The sequence below is a fragment of the Salmo salar genome, chromosome ssa10, assembly GCF_905237065.1.
Source record: "Salmo salar chromosome ssa10, Ssal_v3.1, whole genome shotgun sequence".
Lineage (NCBI taxonomy): Eukaryota > Metazoa > Chordata > Actinopteri > Salmoniformes > Salmonidae > Salmo > Salmo salar.
The window spans coordinates 48,335,937-48,358,764 of NC_059451.1; the positions used below are offsets into that span (position 1 = coordinate 48,335,937).

The window sequence follows — 22,828 nt, forward strand, 5'->3', positions numbered from 1 at the left end:
ACCTTCATCATCAGTTTCCATAAAACTATGCATTAAGAGTAATGCAACAATTACCGTGGAGAATGAACCGGCGCCATCTTAAATTTGTAAGATGGCGCCGGAGAAGAAGCCAGACGTTTAATGTGCCCCCAACCGATTAGATTTTTTTGTTCATTTATTTACTTTGTTTGTAACTTATTTTTTTACTTATTTTGTACATAATGTTGCCGCAACTGTCTCTTATGACGGAAAATAACTTCTGGACATCAGGACTGCGAACAATATACTGCTTTCTCGGGAACAGGCCCAGATCCCTGTGATTTGCGTGAAGAGGAGGCGGAGAAAAAGGGTCCGGAGGGTGAGCTACCTTCTGAGAATTCGTAGGCGATCGAATAAACCCCCACTTCCTTCCATTCTGCTAGCAAACGTGCAATCTTTGGACAATAAAATAGATGACTTACGCGAAAGATTAAACTACCAACGGGACATTCAAACTGTAATATCTTATGCTTCACGGAGTCGTGGCTGAACGACGACATTATCAACATACAGCTGGCTGGTTATACGCTGTATCAGCAGGACAGAACAGCTGCGTCTGGTAAGACAAGGGGCGGCAGACTATGTATTTTTGTAAATAACAGCTGGTGCACGATATCTAAGGAAGTCTCGAGCTATTGCTCGCTTGCGGTAGAGTATCTCATGATAAACTGTAGACCACACAACCACTACTGTTTACGCACCACCACAGTCAGAGGCTGGCACTAAGACAGCATTGAATGAGCTGTATTCCGCCATAAGCAAACAAGAAAACGCTCACCCAGAGGCGGCGCTCCTAGTAGCCGGGGACTTTAATGCAGGGAAATTGAAATCCTTTTTGCCAAATTTCTATCAGCATGTTAAGTGTGCAACCAGAGGAAAAAAAACTCTGGACCACCTTTTCGCCATACACAGAGACGCATACAAAGCTCTCACTCGCCCTCCGATTGGCAAATCTGACCATAATTCTATCCTCCTGATTCCTGCTTACAAGCAAAAATTAAAGCAGGAAGCACCAGTGACTAGATCAATAAAAAAGTGGTCAGATGAAGCAGATGCTAAGCTGCAGGACTGTTTTGCTAGCACAGACTGGAATATGTTCTGGGATTCCTCCGATGGCATTGAGGAGTACACCACATCAGTCATTGTCTTCATCAATAAGTGCATCGATGACGTAGTCCCCACAGTGACCGTATGTACATACCCCAACCAGAAACCATGGGTTACAGGTAACATCCACACTAAGCTAAAGGCTAGAGCTGCCGCAGTCAAGGAGCAGGACTCTAACCTGGAAGATGGTAAGAAATCCCGCTATGCCCTCCGACTAACCATCAAACATGCAAAGCCTCAATACAGGACTAAGATCGAATCATACTACACCGGCTCTGACGCTCGTCGGATGTGACAGGGCTTGCAAACCATTACAGACTACAAAGGGAAGCACAGCCGAGAGCTGCCCAGTGACACGAGCCTACCAGACGAGCTAAATAACTTCTATGCTTGCTTCGAGGCAAATAACACTGAAACGTGCATGAGAGCACCAACTGTTCTGGAAGACTGTGTGATCACACTCTCCGCAGCCGATGTGAATAAGACCTTTAAACAGGTCAACATTCACAAGGCCGCTGGGCCAGACGGATTACCAGGACGTGTACTGCGAGCATGCGCTGACCAACTGTCAAGTGTCTTCACTGACATTTTCAACCTCTCCCTGTCCGAGTCTGTAATACCAACATGTTTCAAGCAGACCACAATAGTGCATGTGCCCAAGAATCTAAGGTAACCTGCCTAAACAACTACCGACCCGTAGCACTCACGTCTGTAGTCATGAAGTGCTTCGAAAGGCTGGTCATGGCTCACATCAACCCACTCCAATTTGCATACCGCCCCAACAGATCCACAGATGATGCAATCTCTATTGCTCTCCACACTGCCCTTTCCCACCTGCACAAAAGGAACACCTACAGTGGGGAGAACAAGTATTTGATACACTGCCGATTTTGCAGGTTTTCCTACTTACAAAGCATGTAGAGGTCTGTAATTTGTATCATAGGTACACTTCAACTGTGAGAGATGGAATCTAAAACAAAAATCCAGAAAATCACATTGTATGATTTTTAAGTAATTCATTTGCGTTTTATTGCAATGTGAGAATGCTATTCATTTATGTGAGAATGCTATTCATTGACTACTGCTCAGTGTTCAACACCATAGTGCTCTCAAAGCTCATCAATAAGCTAAGGTCCCTGGGACTAAACACCTCCCTCTGCAACTGGATCCTGGACTTCCTGATGGGCCGCCCCCAGGTGGTAAGGGTAGGTAACAACACATCCACCACGCTGATCCTCAACACAGGGGCCCCTCAGGGGTGCGTGCACAGTCCCCTTCTGTACTCCCTGTTCACTGATGACTGCACAGCCAACACCATCATTAAGTTTTCCCATGACACAACAGTGGTAGGCCTGATCACCGACAACGACGAGACAGCTTATAGGGAGGTGGTCAGAGACCTGGCCTGTGGTACCAGGACAACAACCTCTCCCTCAACAGGAAAAAGAGGATGAAGCACGCCCCCATTCTCATCGACGGGGCTGTAGTGGAGCATGTTGAGAGCTTCAAGTTCCTTGGTGTCCACATCACCAACAAACTAACATGGTCCAAGCACACCAAGACAATCGTGGAGAGGGCACAACAAAACCTATTCCCCCTCAGGAGACTGAAAAGATTTGGCATGGGTCCACAGATCCTCAAAAGGTTCTACAGCTGCACCATCGAGAGCATCCTGACTGGTTGCATCACTGCCTGGTATGGCAACTGCTCAGCCTCCGACCGCAAGGCACTACAGAGGTTAGTGCGAACAGCCCAGTACATTACTGGGGCCAAGCTTCCTGCCATCCAAGACTTCTATACAAGGCGGTGTCAGAGGAAGGCCCTAAAAATTGTCAAAGACTCCAGCCACCCTAGTCATAGACTGTTCTCTCTGCTACCACATGGCAAGTGGTACCGGAGCGCCAAGTCTAGATCCAAGAGGCTTCTAAACAGCTTCTTCCCACAAGCCATAAGACTCCTGAACACCTACCGTAATTTCCGTACTATTAAGCCGCACATGTCTATAAGCCGCAGGTGCCTACCGGCACATTGAAACAAATTAACTTTACACAGGCTTTAACGAAACATGGCTTGTAACAAAAATAAATAGGCTTTAACGAAACACGCCTTGTAACAAAAAATAAACAATTAGCAGTAAGCTTTAGTTGTCTTTTTGCACTGAGTCAATTCCTCACACTGCTGTTTCCAACGTCTTATCATCGACTCATTAAGACCAAGCTCCCGTGCAGCAGCTCTATTTCCTTTTCCAACAGCCAGATCAATCGCCTTCAACTTGAAAGCTGCATCATATGCATTTCTCCGTGTCTTTGCCATGATGAGGGTGACAAAATGACTACCGTAATCAGAATGATGGGAAGTTTGAGAGCGCTCGATTTAATCTAAACAGTAAACAAAAAAGTTGTTTGACCTTAACCCGTTCGGCAATTTCATTGGTCTAATGAAAGCTTCATGCCGCCAAAAAACTGAGCATGTCACGTGTTTTTTTGGAGAAAAAAAATTGAAAGCGGGAAAAATCCATATATTAGCCGCGTCATTGTTTAAGCCGCGAGGTTCAAAGCTGGGAAAAAAGTTGCGGCTTATAGTCCGGAATTTACGGTAATCAAATGGCTACCCAGACTATTTGCATTGCCCCCCCCTTTTACACCGCTGCTTCTCTCTGTTGTTATCATCTATGCATAGTCACTTTAATAACTCTACCTACATGTACATATTATCTCAACTGACCGGTGCCCCCGCACATTTACTCTGTACCGGTACCCTGCTGTATATAGTCTCACAATTGTTATTTTGCTCTTTAATTACTTGTTACTTTTATTTCTTAAACTTATCCATATTTTTTTAACAGCATTGTTGGTTAGGAGCTTGTAAGTAAGCATTTCACTGTAAGGTCTACACCTGTTGTATTAGGCGCAGTTACTTATCATTTTGGGCAGTTATGTCAATTGATAGATCATTGTAATGAAATGAACAGACAGTTATCTCAGATGTAATGTGTGAATTGTATTTTGAAATGGTAATATTTTGATGTTAACTTGTGTCATTTTGAACAGGTGATTTTAGTTCAATGAACAAATGATCTTAGCTTTATGTGTATTGTATCCAAGCAATTGGAAAAAGTGTTAGAGTTTTGAAAAATTAGCATTTTGATCATCGGTTGTGAGATTTGTGTCTAGAGTTTTGAAAAATGACATCAAGGTCCTGAAATTTAGTGCCAAAGTGATTGTAAAAAACTAATGTTGTTTCCACATCATTTCAACAAAAGAAATGCAATGTGATGACGTTGTATCAACTTTGAAAACTGATTGGATTTGCAAAAAGCCATCAACTTAAAGGAATTTCTGGAATGTATTTTTTTTCACCCAACTTGGGTCTAGACTCAATACTAGACTTTGAACTGACGTCTGTGTCCAGTGAGAGAAAGAGAGAGCGCAAGGTGTGTGTGTGTGTGTGTGTGTGTGTGTGTGTGTGTGTGTGTGTGTGTGTGTGTGTGTGTGTGTGTGTGTGTGTGTGTGTGTGTGTGTGTGTGTGTGTGTGTGTGTCTGTGTGTGTGCGTGTGTGTGTGTGTTGTACCAGTTGAGGAGTGCTTTAGTTTAAATAGAGATTATGGCATACCGTACCATATGTTTCCATTATATCTGGGGTAGAAGGCTACTCACACAGTGGTAATTAACCACGTCATTAAACCACATGTCATTAAACCACGTCATTAAACCACATATCATTAACCCATGTCATTAAACCACGTCATTAAACCACATATCATTAACCCATGTCATTAAACCACGTCATTAAACCACATATCATTACACCACATATCATTAAACCACATATCATTAATCCACATATCATTAAACCACGTCATTAAACCACATAATTAAACCTCATGTCATTAAACCTGTCCCAAAAACAATTCAGAATCGCCTTCTGAATGTCTTTCTTGAGTTTATGTATGGCCACAGTGTAACCACTAACCACAGAGCTGATCATGGTTGGACCGAAGGTTAAGATTAGGGGTCCTTGCAGTCACTGAATGGTCGTATTGTCACACTGCTTGTTTGTGGAGCTCTGTGATTTGTTCCTTTTATAGAGAGCAGTAATTGTACATTCGGACGTCCAGAGCTTCGCCTTGAGGAATGTAAAAAAATGAAAACAAATGTTCTATGCTGTTAATGTGAATGCTTCCACAGCTATATAAACTCTTGCATGTGGCGAGGGGGTGGGGAGGGGTCTGAGACGGAGGGTGTCTGTGGTGAGGGGAGTTTGATATTCGTTTCCCAGACTGCTCTAGTCAGTGTGACATTTTTGGACTTGTCTTGTACACAGGAAGGAGGAAGAGTGTCTGGGCTAAAGGGGCTTTTGTTACATTCTATTTTGAGTTTCTTGACATTTTCAAACTCCTGGAAGCCTGGGAAACACTTAGTATTTAAACAAACACACACATTGGATTGAAAATAAATACAATAATGACTGACATTTCTATGGATGGGTCTTCAAAATTCCCTGGCTGCCATTTTTTCCATGTGGAAATAGCCAGTCCGAATGAGACGTTCCACGGACTAATATGAGAGTGATTCCCAGTAAATTAGCCCAAGCTGAATGTCATAGGAGGTGAATTATGTGTGTGTGTCTGAGATTGTGTGTGCGCGGTGTCTCTGTGCATGTTCATGCGTGTGGGTGTTTGTGTGTATGTAACTTCGGAGGAGGTGAAATTAAGATTGCACTGGAAAGCTGCCCAGTTTGTTCCATCCCATTAGCCTCTCTGTTAGTGTTTAAGCATGCATGGGATTTGCAGGGTACGCTAATTTGGCTAACTAGCATTACCTCAGATAAACACGATGAGAATGCAAAGGTTTACAAGAAACAACAACAACTGGAACCAGAGTCATCTGTTTTCATTTGTTTACCTCATGCAACTTGAATCATCCTCCGCCTGTCTCTTACACTCTCAAGACAAAGAAAGTAGAGAAAAGGATGAGAGATGTTCTTCTGAGCAGATCAACATTTGGCCCATTGTTTAGGGTGGATTCTCTCTCTCCTTTTTTTAATCTCTCTGGTCAGACTTCAGAGCATTCCTTCAGACTGAGTTCACACATGTGTCCCTGTTTACGCCACTAACCCACCGACCGATGTGTTCTTTATCATCACAGAGAGAAAACACTAAAACCACTTCCTGTCTTATGTCTAATGGCTGAGAGGCTGACCCAGTACTAACTGCTGAAGTGAACACTGGAACATCACCACTGTCTTATTTTTCTTTCTAATGAAAAAGATGATCAGAACATGAGCATCTTTATTGGGACACACAATGGTGGCCTATATAGGTCTAAATGAGTCTCTGAATAAAAGGTTTAAGGGCTTAAACAAGCAGACTCTGTGACCCCTGTGGACCAGAGAAGTTTCTTTATGAAGCATTTCACCCCTGGTCTAGTTATCAGAGCAGAAGAGCCACGGTTTTGGTGTGCCTTCCGTTACACCATGTACTGTACCGGTATGTAGAAGTTGGGCCAAAGTAGCTGTACCTTAGCCTGGTCCCAGATCTGTTTCTGCTATCTTGTCAGCTCCTTGTCACTCAGTCACACCAAACATGACGATTCAATAAGGAATAACAGAGAGCAGAAATAGACTCCCTTTGATTTAACTAGAGAGCAGAAACAGACTCCCTTTGATTTAACTAGGCATGTCAGTTAAGAACCAAATCTTATTTTACAATGACGGCCTATCCCAGCCAAACCTAGACAATTGTGCACTGCCCAATTACAGCCGGTTGTAATACAGCCCAGGATTGAACCAGCTTCTGTAATGACACCTCTAGCACTGAGATGCAATGCCTTAGACCACTGCGCCACTCGGGAGCCCTACTATATACCGGGTTATTTGACTAAGCTTGAGCAGTATACCGTAAACCGGGGTATTTGGAAATAGCCAAGGGATGGTTTCTCAATACCATCAATATCGTTTAAACAATTTATTTGAAGTTTTTCAATACATTTGAATATTCGTAGCTACTTTTTATTAAGTAAAAGCCTGACGTCAACTTGTGCAATACCTTAGGAGATAAAGCAGATCGCGTTCTTCATTTCACCTGTCACATTATTTTATATTATGAAGCTTAACGTCGTTCCCCAGAACAGTTGAGCCAGTCACGTGTTTGTCTGTAAATAGCACAATGGGAGAAAGCGGGAGTCCAGATGTGTATTTGGTTTAACAGGCTAGTTAGCTAGCTATGTTCAGTAGATGACTGAATGAATACGGAGTCGGGGCACCATATAGTGTTACCTTTCTGCCATTTTTAAGAAGTCAAAAGGCTTTGTTAAAATGGCGCCGGAAGAAATGGCAGCAGTTCTACGGGCGCCCAACCAATTGTGCTATTATTAGTTTTTTCGCGTTATTTGTAACTTATTTTGTACATAATGTTTCTGCCACCGTATCTTATGCCGAAAAAGAGCTTCTGGATATCAGGACAGCGACCACTCACCTCGGATTAGACAAAGATTTTTTCTTCAACAAACAAGACGCACAAGACATCCTCCAAACACCCGGCAGGACCGACATCCACGTTATTTGCAAGAGGAAGCGACGGTCAGGTCAGGACCAGAAAAAGGCGAGTGGGAAAGCTGCCGTTACCGTCAATACTACTCGCCAACGTGCAATCATTGGACAATAAACTAGACGATGTCCGATCACGAATATCCTACCAACGGGACATCAAAAACTGTGATATCCTATGTTTCACGGAATCGTGACTGAATGACGACATGGATATTCAGCTAGCGAGATACACGCTGCATCGGCAAGATAGAACAGACGAGGGGGGGCGGTCTGTGCATATTTGTAAACAACAGCTGGTGCACGAAAGGTCTCTAGATTTTGCTCGCCTGAAGTAGAGTATATTGTGATAAATTGCAGGTCACACTACTTGCCTAGAGAGTTTTCAGCTATACTTTTTGTGGCTGTTTATTTACCACCACAGACAGATGCTGGCACTAAAACCGCACTCAGTCAGCTGTACAAGGAAATAAGCAAACAGGAAACCACTCACCCAGAGGAGGCGCTTCTAGTGACCGGAGACTTTAAAGCAGGGAAACTTAAATCAGTTCTACCAAATTTCCATCAACATGTTAAATGTGCAACCAGAGGGAAATAAATTCTAGATCACCTGTACTCCACACACAGAGACGCGTACAAAGCTCTCCCTCGCCCTCCATTTGGTAAATCCGACCACAATTCTATCCTCCTGATTCCTGCTTACAAGCACAAATTAAAGCAGGAAGCACCAGTGACTCGGTCTATAAAAAAAGTTGTCAGATGAAGCAGATGCTAAACTACAGGACTGTTTTGCTATCACAGACTGGAACATGTTCCGGGATTCTTCCGATGGCATTGAGGAGTACACCACATCAGTCACTGGCTTTATCAATAAGTGCATTGAGGACGTCGTCCCCACAGTGACTGTACGTACATACCCCAACCAGAACCATGGATTACAGGCAACATTCGCACTGAGCTAAAGGGTAGAGCTGCCGCTTTCAAGGTGCGGGACTCTAACCCGGAAACTTACAAGAAATCCTGCTATGCCCTGCGACGAACCATCAAACAGGTAAAGCGTCAATACAGGGCTAAGATTGATTCATGCTACACTGGCTCCGATGCTCGTCTTATGTGGCAGGGCTTGCAAACTATTACAGACTACAAAGGGAAGCACAGCCGCGAGCTGCCAAGTGACACGAGCCTACCAGACGAGCTAAATCCCTTCTATGCTCGCTTCGAGGCAAGCAACACTGAGGCATGCATGAGAGCATCAGCTGTTCCAGGCGACTGTGTGATCACGCTCTCCGTAGCCAACGTGAGTAAGACCTTTAAACAGGTCAACATACACAAGGCTGCAGGGCCAGACGGATTACCAGGACGTGTGCTCCGGGCATGTGCTGACCAACTGGCAGGTTTCTTCACTGACATTTTCAACATGTCCCTGATTAAGTCTGTAATACCAACATGTTTCAAGCAGACCACCATAGTCCCTGTGCCCAAGAACACAAAGGCAACCTGCCTAAATGACTACATACCCGTAGCACTCACGTCTGTAGCCATGAAGTGCTTTGAAAGGTTGGTCATGGCTCACATCAACACCATTATCCCAGAAACCGTAGGCCCACTCCAATTTGCATACCGCCCAAACAGATCCACAGATGATGCAATCTCTATTGCACTCCACACTGCCCTTTCCCACCTGGACAAAAAGAACACCTATGTGAGAATGCTACTCATTGACTACAGCTCAGCGTTCAACACCATAGTACCCTCAAAGCTCATCACTAAGCTAAGGATCCTGGGACTAAACACCTCCTTCTGCAACTGGATCCTGGACTTCCTGACGGGCTGTCCCCAGGTGGTGAGAGTAGGTAGCAACACATCTGCCACGCTGATCGTCAACACTGGAGCTCCCCAGGGGTGCGTGCTCAGTCCTCTCCTGTACTCCCTGTTCACCCACGACTGCATGGCCAGGCACGACTCCAACACCATCATTAAGTTTGCAGACGACACAACAGTGGCCTGATCACTGACAACCATGAGACAGCCTATAGGGAGGAGGTCAGAGACCTGGCCGGGTGGTGCCAGAATAACAACCTATCCCTCAACGTAACCAAGAATAAGGAGATGATTGTGGACTACAGGAAAAGGAGGACCGAGCACGCCCCCATTCTCATCGACGGGGCTGTAGTGGAGCAGGTTGAGAGGTTCAAGTTCCTTGGTGTCCACATCAACAACAAACTAGAATGGTCCAAACACACCAAGACAGTTGTGAAGAGGGCACGACAAAGCCTATTCCCCCTCAGGAAACTAAAAAGATTTGGCATGGGTCCTGAGATCCTCAAAAGGTTCTACAGCTGCAACATCGAGAGCATCCTGACTGGTTGCATCACTGCCTGGTACGGCAACTGCTCGGCCTTTGACCGCAAGGCACTACAGAGGGTAGTGTGTACGGCCCAGTACATCACCGGGGCTAAGCTGCCTGCCATCCAGGACCTCTACACAGGACCTCAGGCCCTAAATATTGTCAAAGACCCCAGCCACCCCAGTCACAGACTGTTCTCTCAACTAACGCATGGCAAGCGGTACCAGAGTGCCAAGTCTAGGACAAAAAGGCTTCTCAATAGTTTTTACCCCCAAGCCATAAGACTCCTGAACAGGTAATCAAATGGCTACCCGGACTATTTGCATTGTGTGCCCCCCCTCCCCAACCCCTCTTTTTACACTGCTGCGACTCTCTGTTTATCGTATATGCATAGTCACTTTAACTATACATTCATGTACATACTACCTCAATTGGGCCAACCAACCAGTGCTCCCGCACAGTGGCTAATCGGGCTATCTGCATTGTGTCCCACCCACCACCCGCCAACCCCTCTTTTACGCTACTGCTACTCTCTGTTCATCATATATGCATAGTCACTTTTACCATATCTACATGTACGTACTACCTCAATCAGCCTGACTAACCGGTGTCTGTATGTAGCCTCGCTTGTTTTATAGCCTCGCTACTGTATATAGCCTGTCTTTTTACTGTTGTTTTATTTCTTTACCTACCTATTGTTCACCTAATACCTTTTTTGCACTATTGGTTAGAGCCTGTAAGTAAGCATTTCACTGTTGTATTCGGCGCATGTGACAAATAAACTTTGATATGATTTGGATGAGTTATCTGTACAGCTGCTACTGCTGCTATCTTGATTTCCTTGCATTTTGTTCTCCTTTCTCGGCCCGCCAGTCTGCTCCTCCCCCTCTTTTCCCGAGCATAGCAGGCAGTTCTGTTCGGAGCTAGCTAAAAGGCGTCTTTCTTTGATCGGCCCAAATGTTCCTTCTCTCTCTCCACAACTGCCAAAATCTAGATCCCTCTCGGCTTGTTTTATTATACATTATTAAAGAATTTTAAAAGTATTTGTTTGTACAGTGCTTTCATAAGGAAGAGAGATGTTATTTGCTGTGAAAATAAACATCAAAGAAATATTGCTGATTATTAGCAATTAAGTTTCCTCAGATCTTTCGGTTGCCAGGATGTATGGTGCAGAGCTGTGTTGACTTTAAAAGCTTAACATTATATAAAACAAATGTAAGAATGTGTAGACGTTGAAACGGAATTGGCCTCAATATTCTGCTGTCGAGAAGTGGAGAATTGCCCTTTGCCCTGTTTCATGAAATATCTGAGTTTAAAAAAAGAAGAAAAAAAGAATATCTAGTATGTATCAGTCAGCACTACCACCAGCTCTTACCTTATCGTCAGAGTAGAACGCCCCCTGGCCTGTAATTTCTGTTGTGAAATTCATTTGTAGGTTTTTGACCCCTTGGCACTTCTGTGGCTCTTTGTTTCAGTCAACCCTCCCAGTAGGTGGCGCTAGTGCAGAGGCCTGGCCAGAATTCTCAGTAGCTATGATTCCATTAACTTCTCCTGTGATTTTGTTGTTGAAGTTTAGACAGTTGGCATGGAAAGTAGATGCAACAATTACCTGCTACGGTGCGTTTCCATTCAACTGTCTTGCGTCAATAAAAACAGCTGGACCTACTGTAATTACGCCACACCTAAAAATATAAATAAATCCGCAAAAATACAGAATGTCGAAAAAAAAACGAAGTGGTTGAAGTGATTCCATTATCCATTTATGCAAATTCCGCATTAATAGCCTACATTTGCCCTCCCACCTATCTGTTTCATGTCTCAGGTAGCCCGCGAAAGCCAGCATGGATAGAATACAAGAATTTGCCATATTTGAATAATTCTCATTTGCCAACATATCTCTACGGTCCGTGCCATGGTGAAACTTGCACTCCTGTAAATCTGAAATAATTGGATGGGGAAACTTGCATCCAGCCAACCAGAAAAGCAAGGCGAAGCCATTCAGGCATTCTTGGAAGTCAGGACAATCGTGGTCCTGAAAATAAAGATACTTTTTTATAGTTTAACATTTTCATGAGACTGAAAAAAAGACAAACACAAGTGAGTTTAGAAGAAGCGCTTCGACTACCGACCAACCAACGCTGACTGTAGAACAGAGTCTTCTCCACAGTTGGAGAAAAAAGGTGCATGCTGATGTCACTCACCCTCTGGGGCTTTTATAACTGTTTTTATAACCGGCGAAGCCGAAGGATGTCCTCACGCCGAACCCCGGCTGGCCATGACACAAGAGCATACCTGAGCCGTAAGGTCTTCCCCCAGAGCTGCAGAACAGCTGACTGCCTGGGGGAGGAGAGGAGGGATGCAGGGATGAAGGAAGGGTAGAGGTGGAGGGAGGGGAACAGGAACATTGTTAATGAGAACATGTTGGCCTTTTGTAACGGAGCCATTCCCAATTAGTGTCAGTGGGGGTTGCCGTGAGACAGGCCTTTATTGGATGGTGTTAGCAGTGGAGTTCCACAGCTAGGATCAGCCCATCCATTCCGTGTGTTGTGTTCAGGCTGGAAATCAGTTTGAAAGAGTTGCAACATGTGGAGCATTCATTTAGAGGTGAAATGTTAGTAGGTTTCCATAAGCATTTTTTATGAGAATGACTTGGCCTCCAATCGGCTCAGTCAGAGTATCATTCTGGACTTTTTCCTCAGTCCTATGCTTTTGCTAGATTTTTTTATCTGAAAATGAACTAGCATATTGTACCAAGTAAACCATGTGAAATGTGGTTCAATTGCCATGTTCTTTGTCTCATGACGACTTGAAAATGATTGCGGTTGACTATTAAAACTCCTCTACCATCCAAGCCTTTGATCTGTCGTCGAGTTATGTTGACCTCACAATAACAGATTTTCATGTTCCAAGTTATTGTAAGTTCCACTTCCTTGTGTTTCATCGACCCTCTAATCATAGTTGGGATAGGCACATGAGAAAGGCCATGTGAGCCATGATAGGCTTGTGAAAGAGGGCATTGACGTTTCTCCAGAGCTGGGGTCTCCTTATCAATTCCAAAGCAACTCCTCGGTGCCTGCATGGCGCGCCTACCCAGACACTGCCCTCCCGGATACTGTGCGTACGTGTGTGAATGGGAAAATATTTAGAGCCGAAAAGGGCCTCATTTCAGCATAGCCCATTTGAAGATACAAAATGGAAATCTCTTCCCTCTCATCACAAACACACACAATGTGGAGGGATGGATCTGGTTTCCTGAGTGTTTACAGGAAGCTCCCTGTCACACCAGTTCAAACTGTGAAATTTGAACTTGGACGTCTGCACAAATATTTGGCCACAGTCAGGATTTCAGACCAAGAAACTATGTCAATTATTCATTCTAATAGGGCTATTAGTCTAAAACACTATGCATCATGTTCTGGCTGTCTGTAATGCTTAATGTATCTTGTTTCTTTGCAGAAATAGGACCGGTAACCATCACAACGGATCCGAAGAAGTTTCAGTTTGAACTGAGGGAGCTGTACGTCCAGGTGGGTTCAGGAGTTTATGACCTCCGGCCTCTGACATTTTAGATTGTGGACCCTTCTATAGATCAGAACATTGATCATATAGATCTTAAAGCCCTCAGTTATACAGAGCTGTTGCCTTTGTGTTTGTCTGAAAGTTGACCATACTGGATGCATAACAACATTCCCGTGAAACCTTGGTTTGTTTTCCTTCCTTATTTTACATAGCCGTCGCAAACACATATCTAAACAGAAATAACATATCTAAACAAAAATAACACATATCTAAACAAACACATATTGTTACGAACCGGCTCATAGCCCGTAACAAAGAGGGAGACAACGCGGAGATAAGGAAATGACAAACATATTTATTAAATAAAGTAAACTATACACAATTAACAATGGTGTGTGTAGTCGGTAGTGTAAGTGAGTGGCTGCGTGCATAGATGGTGATAGTGAGGGGTGTTGAGAGCTGCCAAAACAAACTAACACAAAGAAGCCCCAAAATGCCACAACCAAAACCAACAGTGTGTCTGCGTGGAGAGAGTCTCCTCGATGTATTGGGGGAAGGTGTATTTATCCCCGGGACACACCTGAGCACAGGTGTCCTATTTCGCTGATGACCCTTCCAGCTCCGCCCACCAACATCATATTAAGGAAAACAAGAGCAAAGAGAAATAATTTGGCAGACCGAGTGGGAGGGACGTCACATTATCTAAACAAAAATAACACATATCTAAACAAACACATATCTAAACCAAAAATTATCAACTGAGTCAGAGAGCCAAACAGAGCAACGCGAAATCCAAATTCTCCTGCAATCGCTCAGAGGAAGGGAAGAGAGGGAGGAAGTTGTCTTGCGATTGATTGGTGGTTATCACTTCTCTATATGGTAATCCATTATTTGAACAATGCTGCTAAAGTGCTTCACTGAAACCCAGATTTGTCTCTCAGCAGTATCAGTATCTGAGCAGACCACTGACAGAAGAGTGATTTTTGTCTGGGAGCGAAAGGAGCTCTGAGATGAAACCAGTAGCTATCGTTCAGATACTGCAGCTAGCTGCCCTGCGAGGGGACATCCTTGCCATGTGCTTGTACATCCTTGGCGTGTGCTAGCTTGTGTTTGGCGTGTGAGTGGGTTGTTCTGGGTAACACAGTACCCCCATAGAGATCCATGAGCTTCCTTTTACAGGACTATGCTAGGCTATCCTCACCCCGGTTGTCACCTGTCATCGCTCTGCTGCTCTAGGCTGGGACCAGGTTAAAGAACTGATTCGTTTTAGGACTCTCTCATGTAGTTGTATGTAGATGACGTCTAATCTAATACAGTTAAACTCTGATGTAGTGAACCTCTTATATGGGTCAGCTCCATAGCTGTACATACATTGTTTATATACATCATTGGGTCAGCCCTTTCAATATCCAGTAGGCTAACCTCAGGTTGGTTGTTGAGATCAGCTGGTGCGGTATATAGTACCTTCTGTTCGGTCCCATATTTTGTTACTGTAGAGGGGAATGAGAGTACACATACAGGGGGTGATAGGGTTATTGGTACGGGGGTGGGAGGGTGTGGGGGATTCTTTTCGATTTTTATTTCACCTTTATTTAACCATTGTAGGCTAGTTGAGAACAAGTTCTCATTTGCAACTGCGACCTGGCTTTGACGGAGGGTGGGGGTGTTAGGGAGCGGAGGAGAGGAGGAGAGGAGTTCTCCTCACATTCCGTCCCTCTGGTCTGGAAACAGGGATCAGTCAGTTCCAGATGTTCCTCCTGGCATCCAGTGCTCCCCTCAGACAGACACGTGCCTCCTAGAATGCTCCAGAGGACAGCTCCCCCGACCCCACAGAGAGAGGGGGGAGGGGGGAAGAAAGAGAGCGATAGAGAGTGAGGAATAGAGAGAGAGAGAGAGCGAGGGGGGAGGGGAGGGGAGATGGATAGAGGTGAGTGAGAGAGTGGGGGGGGTGGGTGGAGAGACAGCAACAGAGAATAAGAGGCAAATGTAAGAGACTTTAAGATGCAGAATATAATATATTATTTCAGTTAATGTCAAACCTATCAAACGCTATATATGTACACTAACGTTCAAAAGTTTGGGGTCACTTAGAAATGTCCTTGTTTTTGAAAGAGAAGCAATTTGTTTGTCCATTAAAATAACATAACATTTATCAGAAATACAATGTAGACATTGTTAATGTTGTAAATGACTATTGTAGCTGGAAACTGCAGATTTTTAATGGAATATCTACATAGGCGTACAGAGGCCCATTATCAGCAACCATCACTCCTGTGTTCCAATGGCATGTTGTGTTAGCTAATCCAAGTTTATCATGTTAAAAGGCTAATTGACCATTAGAAAACCCTTTTGCAATTATGTTGCACAGCTGAAAACTGTTGTTCTGATTAAAGAAGCAATAAAACTGGCCTTCTTTAGACTAGTTGAGTATCTGGAGCATCAGCATTTGGGGGTTTGATTACAGTCTCAAACAAAGAACTTTCTTCTGAAACTCGTCAGTCTATTCTTGTTCTGAGAAATGAAGGCTATTCCATGCGAGAAATTGCCAAGAAACTGAAGATCTTGTACAACGCTGTGTACTACTCCCTTCATAGAACAGCGCAAACCGGCTCTTACAGAATAGAAAGAGGAGTGGGAGGCCCCGGTGCACAACTGAGCAAGAGGACAAGTACATTCGATTTTCTAGTTTGAGAAGTCCTCAAATGGCAGCTTCATTAAATAGTACCCGCAAAACACCAGTCTCAACGTCAACAGTGAAGAGCTGACTCTGGGATGCTGGCCTTCAAGGCAGAATTGCAATGAAAAAGCCATATTTCAGACTGGCCAATAAAAAGTAAAGATTAAGATGGGCAAAATAACACAGACACTGGACAGAGGAACTGTGAAGAGTTGACTCTTCACTGTTGACGTTGAGACTGGTGTTTTGCGGGTACAACATTAACAATGTCTAAACCGTATTTCTGATCAATTTGATGTTATTTTAATGGACAAAAAAATAGCTTTTCTTTCAATAACAAGGACATTTCTGACTGACCCCAAACTTTTGAACAGTAGTGTATATGATTATAAACTGGGTGGTTTGAACCCTGATTGTCATGGTATATCATAGGAATTTGTTGTTAACCTTTATTTAACTTGGCAAGTCAGTTAAGAACAAATTCTTATTTTCAATGACAGCCAAGGAACAGTGGGTTAACTGTCTTGTTCAGGGGCAGAACATATTTTTACCTTGTCAGCTCTAGGATTTGGTGTTGCAACCTTTTGTTTACTGGCCCAATTCTCTAACCACTAGGCTACCTGCCGCCCCGCATGACGAACCATTTATTTTTACTGCTCTAATTACTTTGATAACCAGTTTATAATAGCAATGAGGCACCTCGGGGGTTTGTGATATATGGCCTATATACCACAGCTTAGGACTGTATCCAGGCACTCCGCGTTGCGTCGTGCTTAAGAATAGCCCTTAGCCGTGGTATATTGGCCATATACCACACCCCCTCGTGGCTTATTGCTTAATTATATCATTATGAAAAGACCCCTATGGTAATACACTGATTGGCCAAGAGTCCTCATAAATGCTACGTAAAGCTTTTATAAAGCTAGATAATGGCATGCAGCAGTGGCGTGCGGTGAGGCCGGTGGCAGGGTAAGCACAGGGTATTATCAAAGCCAGATTTACTCACAAATAAACCTTGATGAAGCCCAAGTTCACCGTACAACAACCAGAATGACAGGCTATTAACCGAAATGTACCCAAAATCTAAATACCAATGTAGCCAAGATACACAAGCGATAGCCTCTGATGGCAGCATATTTTAAATGTTGACATTTTTTATTTAGCCTTTATTTAACTAGGCAAGTCAGTTAAGAACAAATTCTAATTTACAATGATGGCCTACAACAGGCCAAACCTGGACATTTTTACATTTTAGTCATTTAGCAGACGCTCTTATCCAGAGCGACTTACAGTAGTGAATGCATACATTTCATTTCATAATTTTTTTTTTCTTTCTGTGCTGGCCCCCCATGGGAATAGAACCCACAACCCTGCCATTGCAAACACCATGCTCTACCAACTGAGCTACAGGGAACGCTAATTGGATGACACTGGGCCAATTGTATGCCACCCTATGGGACTCCCAATCATGGCTGGATGTGATTTAATCCTGCAAAATTACATACTGCTCAAATCACCTCAGCCATAGACCGATGTAGCATCCACAGTAACAACTGATATGTGGCACTAAAATACCAATATATAGACACATTTCATCTGAATATGGGGAATGGGGGATGGGGGAAAAATGGGGGATGGTGGAAAAAATGGGGAAACAATAGATACATTTAAATATCGCAATATTATTTTTGGACGATATTATATCGTTATTTGACTCCAATTATTTGTAAGGTAGTGTGAGTAAGACCTTTAAACAGGTCAACATTCACAAGGCCGCTGGGCCAGACGGATTACCAGGACGTGTACTGCGAGCATGTGCTGACCAACTGGCAAGTGTCTTCACTGACATTTTCAACCTCTCCCTGTCCAATTCTGTAAGACCAACATGTTTCAAGCAGACCACCATTGTCCCTGTGCCCAAGAACACTAAGGTAACCTGCCTAAATGACTACCGGCCCGTTGCACTCACGTCTGTAGCCATGAAAAGCTTTGAAAGGTTGGTCATGGCTCACATCAACACCATTATCCCAGAAACCCTGCACCAACAGATCCACAGATGATGCAATCTCTATTGCACTCCACACTGCCCTTTCCCACCTGGACAAAAGGAACAGCTACGTGAGAATGCAATTCATTGACTACAGCTCAGCGTTCAACACCATAGTGCCCTCAAAGCTCATCGCTAAGCTAAGGACTCTGAGACTAAACAGCTCCCTCTGCAACTGGATCCTAGACTTCCTGACGGGTAGGTAACAACACATCTGCCACGCTGATCCTCAACACGGGGTCCCCTCAGGGGTGCGTGCTCAGTCCCCTCCTGTACTCCCTGTTCCCTCATGACTGCATGGCCAGGCACAACTCCAACACCATCATTAAGTTTGCTGCTGACACAACAGTGGTAGGCTTGATCACCGACAATGATGAGACAGCCTATAGGGAGGAGGTCAGAGACCTGACCATGTGGTACAAGGACAACAACCTCTCCCTCAACATAATCAAGACAAAGGAGATGATTGTGGACTACAAGAAAAACAGGACTGAGCACGCCCCCATTCTCATCAACAGGGCTGTAGTGGAGCAGGTTGAGAGCTTCAAGTTCCTTGGCGTCCACATCAACAACAAACTAACATGGTCCAAGCACACCAAGACAATCGTGAAGAGGGCACGACAAAACATATTCCCCCTCAGGAGACTAAAAAGATTTGGCATGGGTCCTCATATCCTCAAAAGATTTTACAGCTGCACCAACATTTAATTTGATTTGATTTGACTGAAAATGCAGTTCAAAACATCAGAACGAAATTCTGGCTTGATAAATTCAATGCATTCAAAGAGATGTTGTCTCTTCTCACGATTCAACAGTAGCCTAACCTGCAAATTGCAAAGGAGAATGCATTTAGGCCTCCCTTTACTTGTAAATGAAGTCCAGTTGTCTGCTGAACCTCTCGGTGACAGCGTTGTAGAAGTCACTGCAGAACCCCATGTCCATTATTTTATTCTGCAGAACAGCAGGCCCACGGCTATTTGAGACACATCCCCAAGGCCTCCTTCAGTTCCATTTTCACACTAACACAAAAAGAATTTCCCATTCTGATTACATCTACAAAGCAAAAGAAAATGTCCAATATGTTGTAAAAGTTTGGGTAAAAAGTATTAAAGGTGCAATATGCAGAAATCACTCCACCATTTCCTTGTTGCTGAAATTCTAATATCAATCAAATGTATTTATAAAGCCCATTTTACATCAGCAAAGGTCACAAAGTGCTATACAGAATCCCAGCCTACAACACAAAACAGCAAGCAATGCAGACATAGAAGCATGGTAATAGTTTTCCTAATTTCAGTTTATGTGACAAAACAATCAGCTAGCAGTGAGGGAGATGGTGGTTGCCTGTCAGCTAGCAGTGAGGGAGATGGTGGTTGCCTGTCAGCTAGCAGTGAGGGAGATGGTGGTTGCCTGTCAGCTAGCAGTGAGGGAGATGGTGGTTGCCTGTCAGCTAGCAGTGAGGGAGATGGTGGTTGCCTGTCAGCTAGCAGTGAGGGAGATGGTGGTTGCCTGTCAGCTAGCAGTGAGGGAGATGGTGGTTGCCTGTCAGCTAGCAGTGAGGGAGATGGTGGTTGCCTGTCAGCTAGCAGTGAGGGAGATGGTGGCTGCCTGTCTTGTCATGTCTTGTGTGTAGAGCTTCTGTATACTGTCTCTGTTTGGTCTTAACTTTCATTGTAGTTGACGCTCCACTCTTCGAACCTTCCAAATGGCGCTCGTTACATTATTCTAACTTGGAAAATTTTTGAGGTGCAATAGTGTCAAATTTTCAGGTTGATTTTGCTAGCTAGCTTTATTCAGTTCAAGGGATGCGAGCGCCAAATTATGTAGACACGCCCAAATGTGCACAGCGTACCCCCGGCAATACCCACACAACATGTTTAAGAAATACGCATACGCAAAATATGATATTGTCTCAATGCAACGAATGAAGCTTCAAGCTAGGCAAGGCAGCGAGGCCTATGCTGACCCTGTCCATTAACAGTGACTGGACACAGGAACGGCCGTGGCATCAACGATTTGAATGTATTTGAATGGCTGGAAAAAGGCATGAATACCCTGGTGCCTTTCCTGAGATTTTGATGCAGTTTCAGCAAATGTAGAGATTTTGAGCGAGAAATCACCAGAATCAAAAACATTAGATAACAATTTTTGTTGTTGTTTTTAAAAAATATAATTTCATAACAGCTTTTCTGCCTACCCTGCTTGCACGTCACCAGGATGCAGTAGGTAGTCATTAACATTTAGCGGAACAAATTACCAATCATCGACAACCTCTCCATGCTATTTATTTTTTAATTTAACCTTTATTTAACTAGGCAAGTCAGTTAAGACCAAATTCTTATTTACAATGACAGCCTATCCCGGCCAAACCTGGAGGACATTGGGCCAATTGTGCGCCGCTCTATGGGACTCCCAATCACGGCCGGATGTGATACAGCCTGGAATCAAACCAGGGACTGTAGTGATGCCTCTTGCACTGAGATACAGTGCCTTAGACCGCTGCGCCACTCGGGAGCTTTATCTACAACACATCAGTCAATTTCAGAGTCCTCTCGTCCCCAGTCCAAATCTGTCTATAGGATTCATAGACATGCTATTAATGTGTTTAAATTATAATCTTGTTAATCTACAGTACGCATTACAGACTCTATGTCATTACTGCATTCATCCTTAATGGTTTCCAATGTGCTTTAAATACAAATAGGTGTGGAATCAAGTGTTCTTGCAAAATTCCCATGTAGTGCTCTGTTTCATAATGCCAAGAATGTTCTAGAACACTGTAATAGTGAACGTACCCAACATGCTGTATAGGTTTGTTTTGGCTCATCCTAATGGTTCTGTCACCAGGGAGGTGGAGACTGCCCAGAAATGAGCATTGGCGCCATCAAGATCGCCCTGGAGATCTCCCTGCCAGGGTCCTTCATTTACGTCTTCACAGATGCCCGATCCAAAGACTACAAGCTGACCCAGGAGGTCCTGCAGCTCATCCAGCAGAAACAGTCTCAGGTACAGCTGTGAACATCTGGAAGAGATTGTTGAAGAAGATTGAATGTGGTTTAAAATGTAAATATTGCATTCCTTTATTTCTGCCGCTGTGTCTACAGTCTGATGCCCTTTGTGTTTTGTGTATGTGTGTGTGTGTAGGTGGTGTTTGTGCTGACAGGGGACTGTGATGACCGGGCTCACATCGGGTACAAGGTCTACGAAGAGATCGCCTCCACCAGCTCTGGACAGGTGTTCCACCTGGACAAGAAACAAGTCAACGAGGTGAGATTCAGCCCGATTGGAACTAGCTTCTTTAGTCAGCCCGAATGGAACTAGTCCGGTCAGTCAACCTGAATGGAACTAGTCTTTTCAGTCAGCTCGAATGGAACTAGTCCTGTCAGTCAGCCGAAATTGAACTATAAATGTCAGTCAGCCCGAATGGAATTAGGAACTAGTCCTGTCAGTCAGCCCGAATGGAACTAGTTCTCTCAGTCAGCCCGAATGGAACAAGTCAGCCAGTCAGCTCGAATGGAACTAGTCCTGTCAGTTAGCCGAATTGAACTATAAACGTCAGTCAGCCCGAATGGAACTAGTCTTTTCAGTCAGCCTGAATGGTACTAGTCTTTTCAGTCAGTCTGAATGGAACTAGTTCTCTCAGTCAGCCCAAATGGAACTAGTTCTCTCAGTCAGCCCGAATCAAACTAATCCAGTCAGTCAGCCTGAATGGAACTAGTTCTGTCAGTCAGCCTGAATGGAACAAGTCAGTCAGTCAGCCTGAATGGAACTAGTCCCGTCAGTCAGCCTTAATGGAAAAACTCAGCCAGACAGCTCGAATGGAACTTGTCCTGTCAGTCAGCCCGAATCAAACTAGTCCAGTCAGTCAGCCTGAATGGAACTAGTCCTGTCAGTCAGCCTGAATAGAACTAGTCCTGTCAATCAGCCTGAATGGAAAGACCTGTCAGTCAGCCTGAATGGAATTAGTCCTGGCAATACACCTGAATGGAAAGACCTGTCAATCAGCCTCAATGGAATTAATCAATTCTACACTTACTGTCCGCCAAACAGCTCTTGGTTCAGTTGTTCATCTCTTTGCTCTTAGTTTAGTTGTGTGCCTCCCTCACTTTCTATGTCTTTCTATGTTCTCACCCTCTATGTCCTCAAATAACATTTGGTAATTTCAGACATAGAATAGTACCTAAAAAAAACATCTAACTCTGCTCCTCTTCGGGGAGGAAGTTATGAGTTACTTTCATCACTTCATTCTTCTCAACTACTGAGCAGACTGTGGTGCTTAGCTGGCTCTGCCTGACAGGAGTCGGGTCTCAGTAGAACACAAACATAGGACTGATCTATGACTTGGTTCCAGACCCAGAACATTTTCAGACCTAGAACATTCTCAGATGCAGAACATTCTCAGACACAGAACATGCAGGCTTGAAATGAAGTGGAGTTACGGATGGTGGAAGGATCACTGGCTTCAGAGTGCCTCAACTTGGCCCGGACATTAGCCTTAGATTCATGTAAATAAAGCATCGCTGGACGGTTTTACTGCTCTAGTGTCGTATCCTATAGGTGGGACCAC

General features: G+C 44.1%; 1 protein-coding gene across 2 annotated transcripts in view; it reads left to right on the forward strand.

Annotated features, from left to right (window-relative positions):
* hmcn1 (hemicentin 1) overlaps positions 1-22,828 on the forward strand; it is a 240,393-nt gene that overhangs the window by 32,543 nt on the left and 185,022 nt on the right. For both annotated transcript variants that reach the window (XM_045687880.1, XM_045687881.1), the window contains exons 2-4: positions 13,475-13,545; positions 21,109-21,267; positions 21,406-21,528. In XM_045687880.1, the coding sequence (XP_045543836.1) occupies positions 13,475-13,545; positions 21,109-21,267; positions 21,406-21,528 (353 nt within the window). The remainder of the gene's footprint in view (positions 1-13,474; positions 13,546-21,108; positions 21,268-21,405; positions 21,529-22,828) is intronic.